The 19,564-nt window shown below is 56.0% G+C and overlaps 3 protein-coding genes across 7 annotated transcripts in view; all 3 read left to right on the top strand.

Annotated features, from left to right (window-relative positions):
- The first annotated feature begins 244 nt into the window (after positions 1-244).
- PROB1 (proline rich basic protein 1) lies at positions 245-6,097 on the top strand. Its single transcript, XM_027076566.2, has one exon. The coding sequence runs from the start codon at positions 1,538-1,540 to the stop codon at positions 4,601-4,603; it is 3,066 nt and encodes a 1,021-aa protein (XP_026932367.1). The 5' UTR covers positions 245-1,537; the 3' UTR covers positions 4,604-6,097.
- A 156-nt stretch (positions 6,098-6,253) lies between these two features.
- On the top strand, positions 6,254-9,169 carry MZB1 (marginal zone B and B1 cell specific protein). Its single transcript, XM_015064157.3, has 4 exons — positions 6,254-6,965; positions 8,090-8,214; positions 8,584-8,694; positions 8,792-9,169. Exons 1-4 carry the CDS (start codon positions 6,762-6,764, stop codon positions 8,946-8,948), a joined length of 597 nt encoding a protein of 198 aa, XP_014919643.1. The 5' UTR covers positions 6,254-6,761; the 3' UTR covers positions 8,949-9,169.
- A 1,545-nt stretch (positions 9,170-10,714) lies between these two features.
- SLC23A1 (solute carrier family 23 member 1) overlaps positions 10,715-19,564 on the top strand; it is a 16,517-nt gene continuing 7,667 nt past the window's right edge. For 2 of the 5 annotated variants that reach the window (XM_027076570.2, XM_027076567.2), the window contains exons 1-14: positions 10,715-10,869; positions 11,964-12,025; positions 12,666-12,800; positions 13,261-13,418; positions 14,160-14,248; positions 14,409-14,476; positions 14,657-14,838; positions 14,950-15,070; positions 15,367-15,523; positions 15,826-15,973; positions 16,523-16,628; positions 16,870-16,999; positions 17,099-17,242; positions 17,750-17,845. In XM_027076570.2, the coding sequence (XP_026932371.1) occupies positions 10,788-10,869; positions 11,964-12,025; positions 12,666-12,800; positions 13,261-13,418; positions 14,160-14,248; positions 14,409-14,476; positions 14,657-14,838; positions 14,950-15,070; positions 15,367-15,523; positions 15,826-15,973; positions 16,523-16,628; positions 16,870-16,999; positions 17,099-17,242; positions 17,750-17,845 (1,678 nt within the window). In that variant the 5' untranslated portion in view covers positions 10,715-10,787. Of the gene's footprint in view, positions 10,870-11,963; positions 12,026-12,607; positions 12,801-13,260; positions 13,419-14,159; positions 14,249-14,408; positions 14,477-14,656; positions 14,839-14,949; positions 15,071-15,366; positions 15,524-15,825; positions 15,974-16,522; positions 16,629-16,869; positions 17,000-17,098; positions 17,243-17,749; positions 17,846-19,564 lie in introns of those variants that run through there. The other 3 variants (XM_027076569.2, XM_053221676.1, XM_027076571.2) reach the window with 3 other exon arrangements.

Here is a 19,564-nt window from a genome sequence, read left to right as displayed (position 1 = left end):
TTACCCCTGGTTACCTGTAAACACCCCACCCCACTCCCAGTGCCTTGGTAAATTTAACTCTCCCAACTTGGCTATAGAGCAGGAAGGGCTGTGTGTGTGTGTGTGTGTGTGTGTGTGTGTGTGTGTGTGTGTGTGAAGTCCTGACCAGAGACATCAAAGATCATGGGTTCCAGGACCACAATTTGGGAAATCAATTTCCATCATATAATGTTATGTTATACCTGTGAATCACACTTGCACCTTCTTACACTTCCCCCAAACAGAAGCTCGAGTCTTCCCAAAGGGAAGGAAGGGAAAAGGACCATGCTATGTCTATTTTTAAGGTGGGGGAAGTCTGCGAAGGGTCTAGGACTCACTAAAGTTGCATATGCAGGGCTAGATGATAGGCAGGTTTGATCCTTTCACAAGCCATCTCTGATGGCTAGGTGATCATGGAGACATACCCAGGCAGGAGACCCACTCAGAGGCTGAGTCAGATCTGTCAAGTCTAGCCTAACCTGGGTCAGTGTGAGGATGAGTACAATGGGGATGGGGGTGCTGATGCGTTTGCTCCAAGGCCACCTGGAGCCTGAATCATAGTAGGAACTCGAAGCCAGAAGTTTAAGGGTAAATGGTGCCCATTGTCATTGTCCCAGGGCTATGACAGGTGGTGACTCCTTCCCAATCTGTTCCTGTCCCCAGGGTGCTGGAGTGAGGGCCTTGCAAGTGCCTGGGAGAGCACAGAGCTCTTTCTGCCTCAGAGTCTTTATACAGGGGGCCACAGCTACCCCCAGAGGTTCCTAGGAGACCCCCACATAGGCATCCAGGGCTTGTTCTAGGTGCCAAGGCAGAATGGGAATGCTAGAGCTATGCACTCCAGCCCCATCCAGGATGTTCCCACTAAAGGCAATGGGTCCAGCCAGGGACAGCACCTACCTGAGGCCCTGGCACAACTTTCCGGGTCGAGGGAGCTTACCAAGCAATGCTTTCTATCGGATCGTGGGCTGATGGGTCAAGGAAGGTGGTGGGTACACCCTTATGAACTCTAGCTAGTACAAGTGATAAGGCTGGGGAGAAGGGGTGCACTGAGGTGATGGGAAGACACTGAGGGCTAAGGAGAAGATGAAATTGCTCACAAGATCTGAGTTGCCTGGTCTGAAAGTGTGGTCCTGGCCCCCTGGCTCACATTCTAATCCATACCACCATGGTCCTTGTTAGGCAGACCCCTGCTCAGCCTGTTTCCTAGCCTGTGGAGGAGTGGAGATGGGCCTAGCCCCTGGCTTCAAGTTGCACACCTGCCTTTCCCTCACCTTCATGTCAGCCAAAGTCTGGCGACGCACCCTAGGCTTCTGGCCCGCGCCAGGGGAGAAAGCTGGAAAGGTAGAGCCTAGGGCCCAAGTCTCTCCTGCTAGCGACGCCACCGCTTCGCGAGCGGACGCGGCCGCTTTAAGGCGCGGTGACCCCACGACACCCGCGGGCGGGGCGGGGACAGTGCGGGCGTCCGCGGCACCGGCGGAGGCTAACGTGAGGGAGGTAGTGCGCGGCGTCCAGCCTCACCATGCTGACCGCGTTCGCACCGCCAGCCCTGCCTGGGCTCCCAGGGCTCCTGCCTGAGGTCCCCGCCCGGCGCCAGGACTCCTGCGGTTCGTCAGGTTCCTACCACACGGCTCCGGGTTCTCCAGAGCCCCCGGACGTTGGGCCGGACGCGGAGTGCCGAGCGAATTGGCCCGGGGTGGCCCCTGCGCTGGGGGCGGGTGCGCAGCCTCGCCTGTCCGTCAGCGCCCAGAATAGCCGCCAGCAGCTCGGGACCAGCTCGGGTTTCCCGCGAGGCCCGGGCTCCGGCCCGCGGCCACCCCAGCCCCAGCTGCGCATGCTGCCGTCGGGGGAGATGGAAGTCATCTTCGGCGCCGGGGCCCTGTTCAGCCGCTCCGACGCGGCGGATAGCGAGGTGCAACAGCTCACCGCTCGAGCTTTCCGCAGCCTCTCTCCGCCCGGGCCCGCGACTCCTGCTCCAGCAACACCGACGCCTCAGGCCCCGAACGGTGGCTCCCGCTGGGCCACTTACCTGGAGCTGCGGCCCCGCGGGCCAAGTCCTGGGACCCCAGCGCAGTTCGAGTGTGTGGAGGTGGCGCTGGAGGAACGTGCCGAGCCCGCCAGACCCCGGACTGTGCCCAAGCGTCAAATTGAGCTGCGCCCCCGACCCCGGAGCCCCCCGCGGGAGGCGGGCGCGCCGCGCCCCCGACTGCTTCTGCGCACTGGCTCCCTGGATGAGTCTCTGGGCCGCCTGCAGGAAGCCGCGGATCTAGTGCAGACAGCACTGGCCAGAAAACTAAGCCCTGCGGCCCCTGCCCGGAGCAGCGCCACCTTCGGGCCCACGGGGCGGCTGGAGTGTGCGACCCGGGAAACGGCCCGCAGTACCCGAAAGGTCCTGGAGGAGGCCAGGTCTCGGCCACCACGCGTGCATCATAGTTCAGCCCCCGCCAGGGCACCACGGCCGTGGCCTAGCCTCCGAGAGCGCGCGATTCGGCGTGACAAGCCCGCGCCGGGGACCGAGCCGCTGGGTCCGGTTAGTTCCAGCATCTTCCTGCAGTCAGGGGAGAAGATTCACGAGGCGCACAGTCAGGAACTCAAGACTCGGTTCCCGCGAGAGACTCTGGATCGAACCATCCTGAGAGAACCGTCTCCGCCTTTTGAGTCTAGGGACCCCCGGGAGGTTCTGAGTAAGGCTGGAAAACCTAGGAACTCGTCCCCACTGTGGCAGGCTCCAAATGGGACCGTACGGGGTCCTCACTGCCCGTCCCCCCAGAATCTGCCTCCGTGGAATCGAGCTATTCGGAGAGTAAGTAGCCCGTCGTTTCCCGAGGCGTCCTCTGCCTGGGGAAATCAGGATCCTGCTATCGAGGAAACTGTCAGCAGAAGAAGCCCTTCCCCACCGATCCGTTCTCAGTGGAATCAGGGTGTTGCCAGAACAAGAAGCCCATCCCCCGAAGCTCCTTCCCTGTGGGAGGTTCCGAAACCTGCAGTTGGGAATACCGCAGAGGGCAATAGGAGCCCGTCCCCGCCGGCTTTGTCCTCACTGGAGGCTCCAGATCGTACTAATGGGACGTGGAACCTATCTCCCCAAGAGACGTGGGATCCCACACTGCAGGGCTCATCGATAGTACCTACATCGGAAGCTCTAAATGGGATAGGACAGGAGGAGCTGGCGCTGCCTAGACCGTCCGCCCCCAGGACCCCCGAGCTCACAGACGCGCAGAGTCCGTCCACGCGGGAGATGCGGAATCTTGCCTTCCGAGGCAGTCAGCCGTCGCCAGAAGTGGATGCACCCGAGCTGCCCCTCAGTCGCCTCGTGGGCACCTTGGATGCCGATGTGCACCGGGAAGTCTCGGGCCCTGGAGAAGCAGCCTCGGGACGACCGCGCGTGGCCATTCCACGGCCCCGCGACGTGCGCAAGATGGTGAAGACCACGTACGCGCCAAGCTTTCCTCCGGGAACACCAGGTTCGGGGCTGCCTGCGCCTCCGGCGGAACCCCGCGGAGAGGAGGGCGGCTCATCCAAGACACAAGAGTTCCAGGCGCTGGAGTCCCCAGCCCCAGCTCACTACACTTCTGTTTATCTGAAGGACTTTCTGCCAGTCGTGACGCACCCCTACGAGCCCCCAGAGCCGTCCCCCGACACAGTCCCCCGGGACGCTTCACAGCCCAACGGGGTCCTGAGGCGGAGAGCAGAGAACAGCACGGCAAAACCCTTCGCGCGCACTGAGATCCGCCTGCCTGGTGCACTGGCCTTGGGCCGCCGGCGGGAGGGACCTGGGGGAGTCCTGGTGCGCGGTTCTGGCGTAGAGAACCGGGATGCGGAGGTCCAGCGCCTGGTCCCTGACGGCCAGGGGCGGACCAGCCCTCTAGGAGGCGCTCGCACCTCACCCCAGCAGTCGCCCATAGGGCCAGCCGGGCCCCAACCATCCAGACCACCCTGTCCCAGCTCCCCTCAGGCGAACCCTAGCTTGAGCCCTGGGATAGCACCCAAATTGGAGACGCCTCGTGTGGCCCCCGAGACCGCGACTGCTGTCCAGTCGTCTCTCCCGCGGGAGCCCCAGGCGTCGGCAGGCAGAACGGCCCCGCCCCAGCCCCGCGCCGCGTCAGCGCCACCGATGGACCGGTCCCCAGAAGGCCCTTTCCAGGGGGCGCGGAAGCCACCTGGGACCGCGTATCCGGGGAAGGTCCTGGTGGACCCCGAGAGCGGCCGATACTACTTTGTGGAGGCGCCGCGACAGCCTCGGCTACGGCTGCTCTTCGACCCAGAGAGCGGGCAATATGTAGAGGTGCTGCTGCCGCCATCGCCCCCAGGGCCACCCCGCCGCGTCTACACCCCGCTGGCCCTGGGCTCCAGCCTCTACCCGCCCGCCTATGGGCCTATCCCCAGCCTGTCGATGCCGCCATCCCCGGGCCCGCCGGCCTTCAGCGGCCCCCCGCTACCCTGGGCCTCTGAGGCGGGGCACCTGGACGGGATGTATTATCTGCCAGTGAGTGGAACCCCCAGCCCCGCACCCCCTCTGCTCCTCTGTGCTCCACCCAACAGCTCAGGTTCAGCCCAGCCCGGCAAAGGGTCCTTGTTCCCAGTGTGAGGTCTGATCCCCCATGGTGTTGGGGCCGGTTGGTAGCCTTGGAGGTTCTGGCATCCAGTCCCCTGCCCTTCTTTCCTTCTATCACCTCTTTCTTTTACTCATCGCATCCAGTCTTCAGACCGGAAGTTACCTTCAGAGAATGTATCTGAAACTTTGGGACTGATGGAGCTGGAATTCAGAAAGTGGCTGCCTACTTCCTCCCCCAACAAAATTGTATACTCCTTTCCCAAGCATTCCCAGAGTGTAGTGTGTTTGTGTGTGTGTAAAAGTGAGGGGTCTCAAGAGTTGTCCCCAGGAGCCAATTTGAGGGGCTGTTGGGGTTTGCTAGGGGCAACAAGAAATAGGAGCAGCAGAGGGCTGGGCTGCTCCCAGAGGTAGTGAGCTGTCTGTCCCTCCCTGAATGGTGGACCCAGCTGAGGTGGAGCAGGCTAGTGAGCACTGGTGGGATGGAAGGAGAAGGACTCTGGCTAGAAACTTTGTTATTCTTTGGAAGAGGGTGTGAGCCTTGGCCTGGGAGACTGTGTGGGAAAGTGGCCAGTGCAGCCCCTAGGCCAGGCAGGGTCTGAGAAGGAGAGCTGTTGAGACAGCAGGTGGAGGCAGAGCAAGGAAGTAACATGGAAGTGGTTATGGTTATGGACAGTCAGCCTGGGGATGGGGGTTGGGTGGGGAGGCAGCTGTAGTCTCCAACTGGGAGCCCCAACTCTCATCCTCCCCTTAACCTCAACATCTGACTTGGCTTCTCTAAGCCCTCAGAGCTGAGCTGGCTCATCCTAGGGCCAGGAGTGGGGGGGCTTAAGCCATCCCCACCCAGAGTGGAAAGCAGATGAAGTGAATCATCAGGAAGGACTTACAAGCAGAGCCTCTTGACCATTCTGGGTTCTGGGTGTAATGGAGGATGAGTTAAGGCTGGCAGTAAAAGGGATGCCCCTGGGGTCGGGATGAGGGCGGGGACAGAGACATGGAGCCTCAACTGGTTCAACTGCCTCAGTAACAGTTGTGGCAACCATGCCCAGAGAGGGGGTGGCTCTGCAGGCTGGGCACAGCAAGGAAGGGCCTGTGTTCTAATTGCCCTGAGATTGTAGGAGCCTCTGAGGAGACCCGAGAGAGATGAATGGGGTAGGAGATGCTCTGCATGGGGGTCTGTGTGGAGTTCTGAGCTTGAATTGGCAGAAGCTTGTTGAACTGATAAGTGATGATGTGATGAGTTTGTGGAAGAAGAGTTCCCATTAGAAGCAGTTGTTGGGGACAGAGATGGATGCCTTACTTAGGTTCCAGGCCTCTGGGGGGTCTGGGTCCCTTGAAATCTACCTGTCTGCCTCTCTGCCTTGGACTGGAAGCTGACCAGGAGAACTATGAGTCAGAATAACCTGAACATCATCTTATGGCCAGAGATGCTGGTTCTGATGACATGAAGGGCCCTGGGCTGCTCCTGGTCCCCTCACCTCATCCTGGTGTGCAATAAATCACTGACCCAATGAGCCATGATGGTCGGAATGACTAGTGTAACTTGTCTGATTTCTGATTTCCTATCACAACCCCTAACACCCCCCATAATGCTCTTCCATGCCTTGGTATGGCCCTCAGGCTCAGGGAAGGAGCTCATGTGTGTCTTTCGTGTGCCGTGGCATCCTTGCCTCAGCAAACTTGCCTCCCAGGGAGGGAGCCCTAGGCTGGCAGCCATGCCTATGACCTAATTCCTCCTGGTGGCTGAGTGACCAGTGGCTTTGGGGTCAATCAGGTTTGGATTCCAGTTTCAGTATGGCCCTTGTAGCTGTATGGTCTTGGATTTGTCACTTCTCTCTGAGCCTTCATGTGCTCATAAAAATAACACTAACCAAGTACCTCTTCCCCCAAGGTACTCAGGACAGTGCCCACTGAGTTGCCAGATCCCAGGACATGGGAGGTATCAGCTCCCATGTGTTCTTGCCCACGCTCAGTCCCCCTCCTTACATCATTGTTCCCTATCTGTGAAATGGAGTTGAGTTGGCTGAAGCAAGGATCCCACTAGAGGAGGTGCACACGTGGCATCTTCAGGGCCCTGGGGGAAGGGAGAGAGTGGGAGGGGTGAGGTGTTGGTTCCCCATTGGTTGGGTCAGGAGTTCCGGGGCGGCCCCCACTGCACACATACACATGCACACCTGCACCCCAACCACAGCCCATGCTCACTGAGCCAGCTCCACAAACCATGAGGCTGTCACTGACACTGACACTGCTGCTGCTGGGAGCCTGGGGCATCCCAGGGGGCCTTGGAGACAGGCCTCCACTCACAGCCACTGCCCCGCAGCTGGACGATGAGGAGAAGTACTCAGCTCATATGCCTGCTCACCTGCGCTGTGATGCCTGCAGGGCGGTGGCCTACCAGGTGAGTACCTCCCCCCAGCAGTTCCCCTGACCCTATCCAGGCCCCTCTTGAAGACAGTCCCCTCCTTCTACCTCAGATTCTACTATTGGCTTTTGATTTCTTTTTCTTTTTTTCTTTTTTTAATATTTATTTATATATGTGAGATCATGACCTGAGCCGAAATCAAAAGTGGGACGCTCAACTGACTGAACCACCCAGGCGCCCCTGGCCTTTGATTTCTAAACTCTCAATCCCAGGGTATCGAGTTAGATTCAGCCTTCCATGATATTTCCACCTTCACCTCACCTAAACCTCCATGCCTCAGTTTACCCATCTCTCTGCCCAACAGCGAGCAGATTATCTGGGACACCCATTCCACAATATCTTGAGACTCTAGGGAGTCACGAGCTTGTCCCCTTGGACTCTTTCTTTTCCAGGCTTATCCTCAGGTTGGGGCTTCTTCCCAAAATATGACCAGGGAGCACTGGTGTATATGTGCATGTGTGCATGTGGGTTGAGTACATGAATATATGAGTATGTGTGTATCTCTTGTTCATGCACAAGCCTGTCAAGCATGCCTGAATATCTCTATGGGGGGAGGGGAGCCTATGAGCACACGTGTCATTGAAGACTGGGCTCTGGTTTTTTTTTTCTTGTTTTCTTTCCTTCTTGTGGTTTAAGAAGAAGAATGGCTCTGTCAGCTAAGCATCGACTTTTGGTTTCAGTTCAGGTCATGATCTTGCATTTTCTGGGCTTGAGCCCCATGTCGGGCTCTGCACTGACAGTGCAGGAGTCTGCTTGGGATTCTTTCTCTCTCTCTCTCTTAAAAATAAATAAACTTAAAAAAATAAAATAAAATATCATGTGCTGATGGGCAGGTGTGCCCTGGGGAAGGAGGCCCAGTGCTCAGGCCTAACTTTCCACTTCAGAGTCTCCCACCCACCCCATTCCAGGGAAGTGGATCCTATCTCAGCAGACCCAGTCTCAGCTTTCCGAGCCTGTGGGAGGGCCATGAAGCCTGTTCACAGGAGTTTCCTGCTCAAAAGGCTCACCTCACTTTCTCCCGGAGACCCAGGCTCCTGTCTGCCCCTCTCCCACCATTGAGCAGTCCAAAAGTCCTGGCTCTCAGCCCCTCCTTGTTCTAGATGTGGCAACATTTGGCAAAGGCAGAGGCCAAGCTTCACACCCGGGACTCAGGAGGGCAGCAGGAGCTGAGTGAATCAGTATACACAGACATCCTGGACCGGAGCTGCTCCCAGACCTGGCAGGGGTGAGTCAAAAGTCTGGTCCCTACCACCCTCCCCCAGGGGAAGGGATAATGGGTAGAGGTTCTCATTCTCCCACTCACGCCAGACACACAATCCACTAGGGCCCTGGTCTAAGGTAGGGGGCTGGCTGTGAGGCAGTCTGAGCTCTGGAGCTAGGAGCAAGTAGAATGGTAGGTGGCCAGGATATATGGTTGCTGTGTGACCTTGGGCCAGAGGCTTTCCCTCTCTGGTCCTCAGTTTTCCATCAGGGAAGATCAGAATCTGGGCTCTGGCTTCAGCAAATGCCCAGTGTGCTCAGCCTCATGTGGGGATGGATCCCTTGCTGGCAGGGCTCCCACTAATGCTGAATCTCTCCTCCCCACTGCTTCCAGCTACGGGGTCCGAGAAGTGAACCAGGTGAAACGTCTCACGGGCCCAGGACTCAGCAAGGGGCCAGAGCCAAACATCAGCGTGATGATCACAGGGGGCCCCTGGCCCACCAGGTGATGGCAGGAATGGGGGGTGGAATGGAGACTTTGGAGCCTTGATCAGCCCCCTGTGGGGCAGGCAAAGTCTGAGGCTCTTGCTGGGCTCCCCTAGGCTCTCCATGACATGTTTGCACTACCTGGGGGAGTTTGGAGAAGACCAGATCTACGAAGCCCACCAACAAGGCCGAGAGGCTCTGGAGGCGTTGCTGTGTGGAGGCCCCCAGGGGGCCTGCTCAGAGGAGGCACCTGTCACGAAGACAGAGCTCTAGTCCAACTGCTCCTTCCCCTTCCTGGTCAGCCCCTGAAGGGAGCTGGGCTTCCTCTGGATCTGTCCTACTCCTTTGTGCAGGCTGCCTGGAGGGCAGGGAGGCCATGCTTTTCTGTGCTGCCATGGCCACCACCCCCCTCCTCAGGCTTTAGAACACTGGGGCCTCGTGTGTGTGAGGCGAGGCCTTCCCTTCTGGACTCAAATAAAACCCAGTGACCTCCATTTCTTGATTCCTTCCGTCTGCAAAAGGTGCTCATGGGGCTGGAAAGTCAGACTTTGGTATTTCTGCTGAGGTTGTACCTAGAGAGGGCCAAATACACTTCCATACAGTTTTCCAGAGGTAGGTGAGACCTGTCATGGCTAGAAATGTGAGCAAGCTGTCAAAGGCATATGGAATCTGTTATATGAATGATAAAACCCAGATCCATCATGAGAGAAAAGGAAAACTCCATGAGCAGACTACCTGTGGACACGCCTACTTAGCACTCTGCTATCTGTGCCCCTCCCTGAACACTGGTCTAACTGGGTCTATGCCCAGCAGCTGCTCAGTTTCCAGACTCTACCTCTGACCCTAGCTGGCATGATTGAGCCCTAGGTGTCTGCCGGGGACTGGGGAGGGCAGGGTTCCTGGAACGTGCTGGATTCAGTATCTTGATTCTAAGTCCTGCTCTCCCCAGAAATTCTTCTAGCCTGAGACCTTTCCTTAGCAATGCAGGAAATGGTTCCACCTGGGCCCCACCTAAGTCTGGGAACCTGTGGGCAGGCAGTGCTATACCTTGTAGTTTCTTTTGTGGGTGTCTCTCTGATCTGCTGAAGCCCTGGGAGGTGGACAGAACAGACACTCTAATCCCCAGTTGACAGACACCGAAACCAAGGCTTAGAAAATAAAAGAGGCTCAAACCAAGTCCAAGTTTGAGTAGTGACAGGGCTGGGAGGGGATTCAGATTTGGGGAATTGGGGGGGAAGTCATTGCTGGAGGAATAGGGGTGCCCCAGGCAGGACCTGACCCCTCCAGATTTTATGAGCTATACTGCAGCCTGGTCCCCTACATTCCATTACCTGGTCCCTATCTGCCTGAGGCCCCTCCTCCCTGGCCTTCACCCCAGGAGAGAACCCCTAGTCACCAGGAAGAGAGCCAGGGCCCAAGGAACCAGCTGAGCTGCCAGTGTATTGGGTGTGGAGATGGGATCCTATGACATGGATCTGTGTGGCCCTGTGATTACATGGAGTGATTTATTTATTTTTTTTTTAAGTTTTTTTTTTTTTAATTTTTCTAATGTTTATTTATTCTTGAGACAGAGACAGAGCACAAACAGGGGAGGGGCACAGAGAGAGGGAGACACAGAATCTGAAACAGGCTCCAGGCTCTGAGCTGTCAGCACAGAGCCCGACAAGGGGCTAGAACCCACTGACTGTGAGATCATGACCTGAGCCGAAGTCGGACGCTCAACCAACTGAGCCACCCAGGTGCCCCTACATGGAATGATTTAGATACACTGCAGCACAGTCTGAGTGCAGTGGATCCATTTGTTTGTGTACCTGAAACCATACAACATATCTGCCTTGTTTCTGTGTGTGTGGCATGTGGCTGGGTTGAACTGAATGTCTGTGGGACTTGTGCACCTAAGTGTAAGGGGTGGAGCTCAGTCTCCATCCATAGCCCCCTGGGGAGTACTGGGGTGGAGAGAGGCAGGTGGGGAGGAAAATGCTAAGGAGAAGTTTGAAGCTTCAAACTGGTCAGACGACTTTGGGAAACCTGGCCAAGAAGGGAGAGAGAAGATAGGCAGACAGAGGAACAGCTGGGGACTGGAGAAGCTGACGACGGATTCACGGCCGTGGGATGAAGCTGCTGCCCAGGTGGAGAGCACTGCTGCCTGTGGGTCCTTGGAACAGGGCCTGGCCGTGGGCACAGCAACCCAGAAGTAGGTGGGCCCTGGAGGGCTGGGGCTGGGGCAGCCCAGAGGGAAGCAGAACCAGGAACTTTAGGTCCATCCCCACCAGCTGAAGAGCCTCAGCTCCTCAGACCCTCCCAACCACCTTTAGCCCCCAGGTCCCATGATCAGGCTGGTAGGCCTGCCAGGAGGAGAAGACAGGCTGAGTCGAGGGCAGGTTTCAGTGACACGCACTCACACAGAGCCCAGTGCTTAGAAAGGCCTTATATTTGGTTAAATATTCTACTACTGCTGTGTTAAAATTCATAATGCTTTTGGAACGGGGGTCCCAAATTTTCATTTTGCACAGCGGCCTGTGAATTATGTAGCCAGTCCTGCCCGGGAGGGGAAGGGAATCATTGTCTTGACATAGGGAACAGGCAAGGCTGGCCCATCTGTTTTGGGCCTCTGAGAAACTGAGGGATTAGTGGCTGTGTGGGGAGGGCAGGCCTTTATCAAATTTAATGGCTGATTTATAGCATGAGCTCCAGAGTTCAGGCCAACCTGAGTTTTTGGAATGTTTTTCTAAAATCATGCACCTATGTGGCCTTGGTCAGATCACATCTCCTAGATCTGTTTCTTCAGCTATAAAAGAGGTTAATACCGCCTAGCGCCTGGGGTTAAACACGGCAGTACATAGCAATTGCTTGGCATACAGTCATTCCTCATTAAAGACAGTGGTTGTGGTTATGGTAATGATAATTATTAACTTGTTATTAATAAGTGGGGAGGAAGAGTCTTGTTCAGAGTGTGACCTAGTAAATGCCCCCCCGCTACTACCACCTCACCCTGGGGTTGGTAAACTTCCCAGACTGCCCACCCCTCACCAGCACTCTGACCCTCTCTTGGAAACAAGAACAGGTCCCATGCCCAGGCTCAGGTGCAGTCAGGGAAGGGCGTGCTCAGACGGCAGAGGCTTGGGTGGCCTTTACCACCATGGCCAGAGTTAATACGTTATCTCCGCCCAGGTCCTCCTTTCGCAATCAGAGCTGGGCATCTGGTTACAGATTTACTTCAAACAATGTCTGATGTGTGGACTAAAGTCCTTCTTGGCCTTCGTAAAGCCAATCCCCTCTTTTCCTCAGGAACCGCTCACACCTGTGCCCCAAAGATGAGGGCCCAGGAGGACCCCGAGGGCCAGACACAGGTGCTGGGGAACGGGTGGGACCTGGGTGGGGGGCAGGGTTGGGTGGGAGCTAGAGAGCCTTCTTAGGCCTTCTCCCCGGGAAGCAAGAGACAAAAGTTCTGATGAACTTGATCGAGAGTGACTATCCCAAGCTGAACGTAGCAATTGGGGGATGGTGTGTGGGTGGCAGTGGGTGCAGGGGTCATCAGCTTTAGGACTGGCGGACTCCAGCTTGAGGGCCAGCAGGGACCCAACCTCTCCCACCGCCAAGGAAACCCCGAGGACCTCCAAGGGGGCAAGAGTGAAACCACAGTGTGCCCAAGAGGGTCTGTCCACAGACTTCAGCCTTCTTGGTCCCCTCCTCTGTTGCTCCCCAAGGCATTCTGACTTAGGGGCCCATCCCCTTGGTTGGAATGCCCTGGTCCCAAGCCCTCCAGGAGCCAGCAGAGTGGACTCATCCCTGCACAAAGGAATGTGAAGAGCGAGCAGGGAGTAGCCAGGCCAAGTGGCAGTTGGGTGGCTGAACCGAGAGAGAGGGTGTGGTTTGGACCTCTTTCTGAGGATCTGACAGCCACTTGGGCTACCTGATTGATTCTGGAGCAGAATGGACTTAGCTGGTCCTCATCACTCCACCCTGAGTTCCTTCTCTCTGCTGCCCCAGCATGAGTCCCTGGGCTCAGCAGGGACCTCCACGAGGGATCCCACGATGTCCCTGCCTACAGAACCCAAGTTTGACATGTTGTACAAGATTGAGGATGTGCCACCCTGGTACCTGTGCATTCTGCTGGGCTTCCAGGTGGGCTTCTCGGGAGGGCTTCCCCACCCCCACTCTGCATGCTCCCCAGAATCCCCACCCCTTTCCGGGCCAACAAGTTTATCTTGGGTAACAGGAAGAGAAACCTAAGGTCAGCAACAGTGACGGTCACCAAGCAGGGGTGGGGAGGGGGTCTGATGGAGCCTGAGACATTATCCCCAGGAACATGTCACCTGCCAGGCAGAGTGGCAGTCACAGGGAAGAGGACTCACTCCACTGAAGCCACAGGAATAACTTGGAGGCAGATTACTAACCCAGAGAGAGGTGAGGCGTAGGTCTCTGGGAATCCCTTGCAGGAGTATCAGCCCTGGCTGAGCTGCCAGGGGCAGCATGGGTTCAGGCCCACGGAGGCAGGCATAAGGATGGTTAGGACGCCCCTGTTTCCCTTTGAGCCCTATGGGCTCCACCTCATACACTCTCCCCCCCGCCCACCATCCCCCAGCATTACTTGACATGCTTCAGTGGCACCATTGCTGTGCCCTTCCTCCTGGCTGAGGCACTGTGTGTGGGCCGCGACCAGTACATGGTCAGCCAACTCATCGGTACTATCTTCACCTGCGTGGGCATCACCACCCTCATCCAGACCACACTGGGCATCCGGTGAGCTGTCCTGCCTCTGCCTCCCCACCCTCAACACACACAGTGATCCACACAGTGGGAGAAGGTGTTTTCTCTGAGGGCTGTTTCTTTGGGGGAAAAAGCTGCTATCTGTCACCACCTGCTACTCCTACTCCCAAGCCAGCCTTAGAGCCCATAAGCTGGGATCCCACGTTAGGCCCCTAACGTTCCTCAAAGGCGAGAAGTCTGCGGGTTTAAGGGAATATACCCTAGCTGGGCTCTCCTCCTGTGAAGTCCTACTCTGGGTAATCAGGACCACCCACTCCTCCCTTTTAGGGCCTATGTGGGCTTCTTCAGTGGCCTGTTGCCCAGGGGCCCCTGCCCCTGTGTGCACAGCTCTAGGCTTGGGTGGCCACAAGATGGTTGTTTTTGTGATGGGGGGATGGAGGAAGGTTGTGAGTGGGGCTTGGATGCAAGAGCTGAGCTGTTTGCTTCCCTGTACATGGCCCCTCACAGTGCAGGAAGTGGGGTTGGGAAGGAAAGGGAGCATGTTGTAGGCCAGAGACTGCATTTGTTTTCTCCCTTGGGCCCCCAAAACGTTAGAGGCCTGCCTGGGGCCACAGCGACTTCTCTCAGCTTTGCCCTGCCCTTGTCCCTGTGTCTCTGTCCCTGGATGTGATTCTTTCTTTCCTTCTCTCTGTGCCCCTCTCTCCCCATCTCTGCTGTCTCTGTGTCCCTGCCCTCCCCTGGCCCTGCCCTGTTGCTCTTTGCCTCTCCTTCCAGGCTGCCGCTGTTCCAGGCCAGCGCCTTTGCATTTCTGGTCCCAGCGAAAGCCATCCTGGGCCTGGAGAGATGGAAATGCCCCCCAGAAGGTAGGCACACTTCTGGGGTCTGTGCTGGAGAGGGGAGGCCCAGGGGCCTGGAAGTCTGGGCGACTGTCCTGAGTCCAGACACCAGACTGCATTCATGGCAGCACCTTCTCTTCTTCTCTGTGTTCCCTGGCTATGTGTGTGTCCCTGTCTCTGATCCCAGAGGAGATCTACGGTAACTGGAGTCTTCCCCTGAACACTTCTCATATCTGGCACCCACGGATACGTGAGGTGGGTTTGTACCTGGGTAGAAGAGATCTGGACCTGAGTAGGGGGCTAGTTGGGAGTGAGGGCCAATGATGAGTTGGAGGATTCAAGGAGGTGGTCCAGGACCTTTTTTCTTTTTTTTTTTTAATGTAGAGGTCATAGCCTCTAAACAGTGACTTATAGTACCATTATTTGCTTTTCCAGGTCCAGGGTGCAATCATGGTATCCAGCATGGTGGAGGTGGTGATCGGGCTGATGGGGCTGCCTGGGGCCCTGCTCAGCTACATAGGGCCTCTCACGGTCACCCCCACGGTCTCCCTCATTGGCCTCTCTGTCTTCCAAGCTGCTGGCGACCGAGCTGGCTCCCACTGGGGCATCTCAGCTTGGTGAGCAGGCATTAAGCCTGATCCTTTCCCAGCCCCAGCCCTTTCACCCCTTTCGTGTCCTGGCCCCAGTCCAGCCTACCAGCCATCTTTCCTTTGTGCCTCTGCCCCCAGTTCCATTCTCCTGATCGTCCTCTTCTCCCAGTACCTGCGTAACCTCACCTTCCTGCTGCCTGTCTACCGTTGGGGCAAAGGCCTCACTCTCTTCCGCATCCAGATCTTCAAGATGTTTCCTGTGAGGAGCTGACAGACAGCTGGGGCTGGGACTAGGGCAGGGGCTGGACCTGGGGCCAGGGCAAAGGTTGGGGGGCGGTCAGGTCCAGGACAGCAGAGGAGCTAGAGCCAGAGCACAGGTGAGGTCCCAGTCAGCGGCTAGAGTAGGTATTGGGGTCCAGGTCTGAGCTGGTGTGGGGGCGAAGGCTAGGGCTGGGGCTGGGGCTGGAGCTGGAGCTAGGGCTGCGGTAGGGGCTGCTTAGCCTGGACCAAGACTTCCAGGGCCCTCAATGCTCCCCTCACCCCACCCCACTTCAGATTGTGCTGGCCATCATGACCGTGTGGCTGCTCTGCTATATCCTGACCCTGACGAATGTGCTGCCCTCAGACCCCACAGCTTATGGATTCCAGGCACGAACGGACGCCCGAGGGGACATCATGGCTATTGCGCCCTGGATCCGCATCCCCTACCCCTGTGAGACACCCCACCTGGGCCCTTCCGCTTCCAGCTAAGACCATCCATGATGGTCCCTGATGATCCCAACGCAGCCAGTGATGCACTTGGCATTAGCTGTACATTTATAGTGTGGCAGGCAGAGTGGTATTTTCCTCAAAGCCTCACTCCAGCTTCATGACTCTGAGTGATCCCAAATAAGCTCCCACAACTGTATAGCTCCCACCCCAGCGTGAGATATCTTAACCCCCACATACTGTCTTGTCCACTCCCTGCATCCCAGAGGTTACTGCACCCATCCTCCCTTCTTCCTCCCTATCCAGGTCAGTGGGGCCTGCCCACAGTGACTGCGGCTGCTGTCCTGGGAATGTTCAGTGCCACACTGGCTGGCATCATTGAATCCATCGGAGATTACTATGCTTGTGCCCGCCTGGCTGGTGCACCACCCCCTCCAGTACATGCTATCAACAGGTATGGCCACCTGCCCTCTACAATATCTGATCCCTCAGGGGCCATTCAGGAAGCAAATGTAGGGACAAGGTTGAGTCTCAAAGGTGTGGAGTTGGTCAAGTCACTAATACTTTCCAGATCTCATTCTCCTTACTTATGAAATGGAATACTCCCATCACTCACTCTGAGTGTCACCAGTAGTTGAGATAAAGACGCCTAAGGGAAACTGCGGTCATTGACAACCTTTCATGTGCATAGCCCCCCATGTGTATTCTCTTATGCAATCTAACGACTCTGTGAGACAAGGTACCCTTATTGTGCCCATTTTACAGATGAGGAAATTGAAGCCCAGAGTCGCCTAAGGGAGTAAGTTCCAGGGCCCTGGGACTAGCGCTCGGACGTGGGCTCTTGGCTCCCAGACCCACCTCTGGCCTGGAGTGGGGAGTACTACGGACAGATAGTTGCAGCTTGCCCAGTCCCCAAGAAGGCGAGCAGCCCGCCCAGGGTGATGGAAGGACATAAGCCAGGGCAGAGGCTGGACCGAGGCCCAAACTCACCCTTTCCTTATAGGGGCATCTTCACGGAAGGCATCTGCTGCATTATCGCAGGTCTGCTGGGCACAGGCAACGGGTCCACCTCGTCTAGTCCCAACATTGGCGTTCTAGGGATTACCAAGGTGCCAAGACAAGCCGGAGCGGCACAAAGCCCCACCCCCATTCCCTGTGCCACAGACTTGCCCCAAGCTTCCCCCACTTTGGCCTAGCCACGCCCTGTCTTCGAGAGGTCCCGCCCCGCATCAAGCCCCGGCCCTTTTGTGCTCACTTTTATAACAGGACCCGCCCACCTTCCTGTCCTCTCGACTCATCCCGTCAGGCTTCGCGCCTGGAGTCTAACCCTGCCCCCCGACTCCCTTGCAGGTGGGCAGCCGGCGCGTGGTTCAATATGGTGCGGGCATCATGCTAGTCCTGGGCACTGTTGGCAAATTCACCGCCCTTTTTGCCTCGCTCCCTGACCCCATCCTGGGGGGCATGTTCTGCACCCTTTTCGGTGAGTGCCGCGTGTGCGCCGTGGGTCTCTGCGCGGTCGCGGAGTGGTGGAGCCCATCGGGCCTGCGGGACGCCTTCAGCAGTTCTCTTGCGCCCTCAGGCATGATTACGGCTGTGGGGCTATCCAACTTGCAGTTCGTGGACATGAACTCCTCTCGCAACCTGTTCGTGCTCGGATTTTCCATGTTCTTCGGGCTCACGCTGCCCAATTACCTGGAGTCCAACCCCGGCGTCATCAACACAGGTGCCTCCGCTAGTCTGAGTATCTCGGTCGATAGGGGAGGTATGGTGGGCTCGACTTTGGGCACAGCTCCCTCGGTCAAAGGCACCATAGGACAGAACCACAGATCCTGCCCAACTCTAGATGTGAACCAGAAGCTGAGAAGTGATTAGCAACTGTCCTTTACTAAGACACTTTCTATGGACAGCTATGGAGCTTTACATGTGCTCATTTAATATTCACAACAGCTCCAGGAGACAGATAGTATTATCATTTCCACCTTACAGAAGAGGAAAGTGAGGCTCAGAGAAGTTAAATGATTTGTCCCAAAATAAGTAGCAATTGGCAAAACTGGGATTTGAATCCAAGGGTGGGACAGGGTACAGATAGGTTAGAAAGTTGGGGTTTGTACCACTTCATCTCCCTGCCCACTCAAGGAAGTCAGTAAACTCCACAAGTGGGGAGAAAGTCCCTGAGCTCTGGTCTTCAGGTGAGACCAAGATGTCCACTGGCCCTTGACCTATTCCACAGGCATTCCTGAAGTGGATCAGATTCTGACTGTGCTGCTGACCACAGAGATGTTTGTGGGTGGGTGCCTCGCTTTCATACTGGACAACACAGTGCCAGGTATGGGTCACCTCTGGGAGGGAAACAGAACTAGGCTGGGCTCACATGCACTCTAACAAATGGTCCCTCGATCAGAAGTGTGGCCAGGACCCATGCAATGCAGGACGTGCAAGGAGAAACAGGAAGTTTGGGCTGGTGGAATGCCCACTGGCTGGACGGAGAGACTAGTGACTAGACAGTGGTACAGTCATGCCTCATAGGTCTTGAAGAGGATGGGTCTAGAGAAGTCATTCTGGGGCCCTGTGAGTTGTTTCCTTCCAATTCTTGATAGCCAGGTTGAGGGGTGCCTTTGGTAGCCTTTGCTTTCTTAGATTAGGGCAGATACAAATGAAGCATCAGTTTGTTGGCAACACCCACTACCAAATAATACTGGCTACTAGAAGAGCCCCTAACATTTATTTCTCTTTGATGTTACGGCTTTTTGCAGGGATTGTGGAAGATAACTTAGTGAGTCCCTGAGAACCCTCCTGGCTCATGTTTATGTTCCCTGTAAAATATAAAAACTGTCACCAGTTGCTTAATGAGTAACAAGCACAGTTAAGGTTTACCAAAGGTCTACTATGGGTCAGGCATGAAACTATGTGTCTCATTTCATTCTCAAAGACTATCCTGGTAGATACTATCAACACCATTTCACAAGGAAACAGAATCAGAGAGGTTAAGTGACTTACCGAAGTTCACAGCATTTGAAGATTTAACAGGTTGCAAATCTGGGATTTTTACCAAGTCCATTTGATGCAGTCTAGGACTTGTGTCCCAACAATTGCACCATACTGCCTCTGTAGAGGGTTTCGGGGGATCTGGTGGATCAGGGAAAGCCCCACGGAGGCAGAGGTTAGACTGCATCATTCCAGGAAGATGAGGGATGGAAGTAGAAGGATGATGGCCCTCCATCGCCCACCACTTCCCAGCCTGAACACAGCTGCAGGGTTGGAGGGCAGGCAAGGCCTAAGTGCCATGGCACTTTTAGGAATTCCAGACAGCATCAGATGATGAGAGAACTCTTGGTAGCAGTTACCCCACGGACTAACAGGTGGTACCCGCTCCTCCCCATTTAGAAGGCTGGCTGTGGACATGAGAAAGAGAAGTGGCAGCCTCTATGCTCATGGAATCTGAGGAGGTAGAGGGCATCAGCTGGACTGTATACTGACGGACTTTGTGATTTGGGTAGCTGGATTAAGCTACCTCAGATTTTAATAGCCTCAGACTGCCTTGCTGAGATTCTCACATTCCCATCCTTCAACCCAACTCCCTATCAGCAACCATCACTACCAGGGATCATTATACATGTTATGCCCCATAATCCTTTTTTGTTTTAATGTTTGTTTTGAGAGAGAGAATGCGAGCACACAAGCAGGAGAGGGGCAGAGAAGGAGAGAGAATCCCAAGCAGGCTCTGTGCTGTCAGCACAGAGCCCGACAAGGGGCTCAGCTGCACAACCAACTGTGAGATTGTGACTTGAGTCAAAATCAAAGAGTTAGACACAACCGACTGAGCCACCCAGGAGCTCCATAATCGTCAATAGTCCTTCAGTGTGCATTGTTGAGGAATCTGAAGCTGAGTGATCAAATCACTTGCCTGATTCAAGTTGCCTAATTGCCAACCTGAATTCAAACCCAGGTCTGGTTAAATCAGAAGCCGGTCCTTAATCATGGAATTACCTGTATACAACTTTCTTCTGTGTGAGGACATTTTGCTGATGGGCCGCCTTGCATTTTC

Source organism: Acinonyx jubatus, chromosome A1, assembly GCF_027475565.1.
Source record: "Acinonyx jubatus isolate Ajub_Pintada_27869175 chromosome A1, VMU_Ajub_asm_v1.0, whole genome shotgun sequence".
Lineage (NCBI taxonomy): Eukaryota > Metazoa > Chordata > Mammalia > Carnivora > Felidae > Acinonyx > Acinonyx jubatus.
This window is presented reverse-complemented; position numbering and strand designations above follow the sequence as displayed.

Excerpts from the sequence above, each read along its gene's own strand:
- PROB1 (XM_027076566.2), top strand. The coding sequence starts at position 1,538 with ATGCTGACCGCGTTCGCACCGCCAGCCCTGCCTGGGCTCCCAGGGCTC.
- MZB1 (XM_015064157.3), top strand. The coding sequence starts at position 6,762 with ATGCTCACTGAGCCAGCTCCACAAACCATGAGGCTGTCACTGACACTG. Across the intron at positions 8,215-8,583 it reads TGCTCCCAGACCTGGCAGGG|CTACGGGGTCCGAGAAGTGA; the intron begins GTGAGTCAAAAG and ends CACTGCTTCCAG. Across the intron at positions 8,695-8,791 it reads GGGGGCCCCTGGCCCACCAG|GCTCTCCATGACATGTTTGC; the intron begins GTGATGGCAGGA and ends GGGCTCCCCTAG.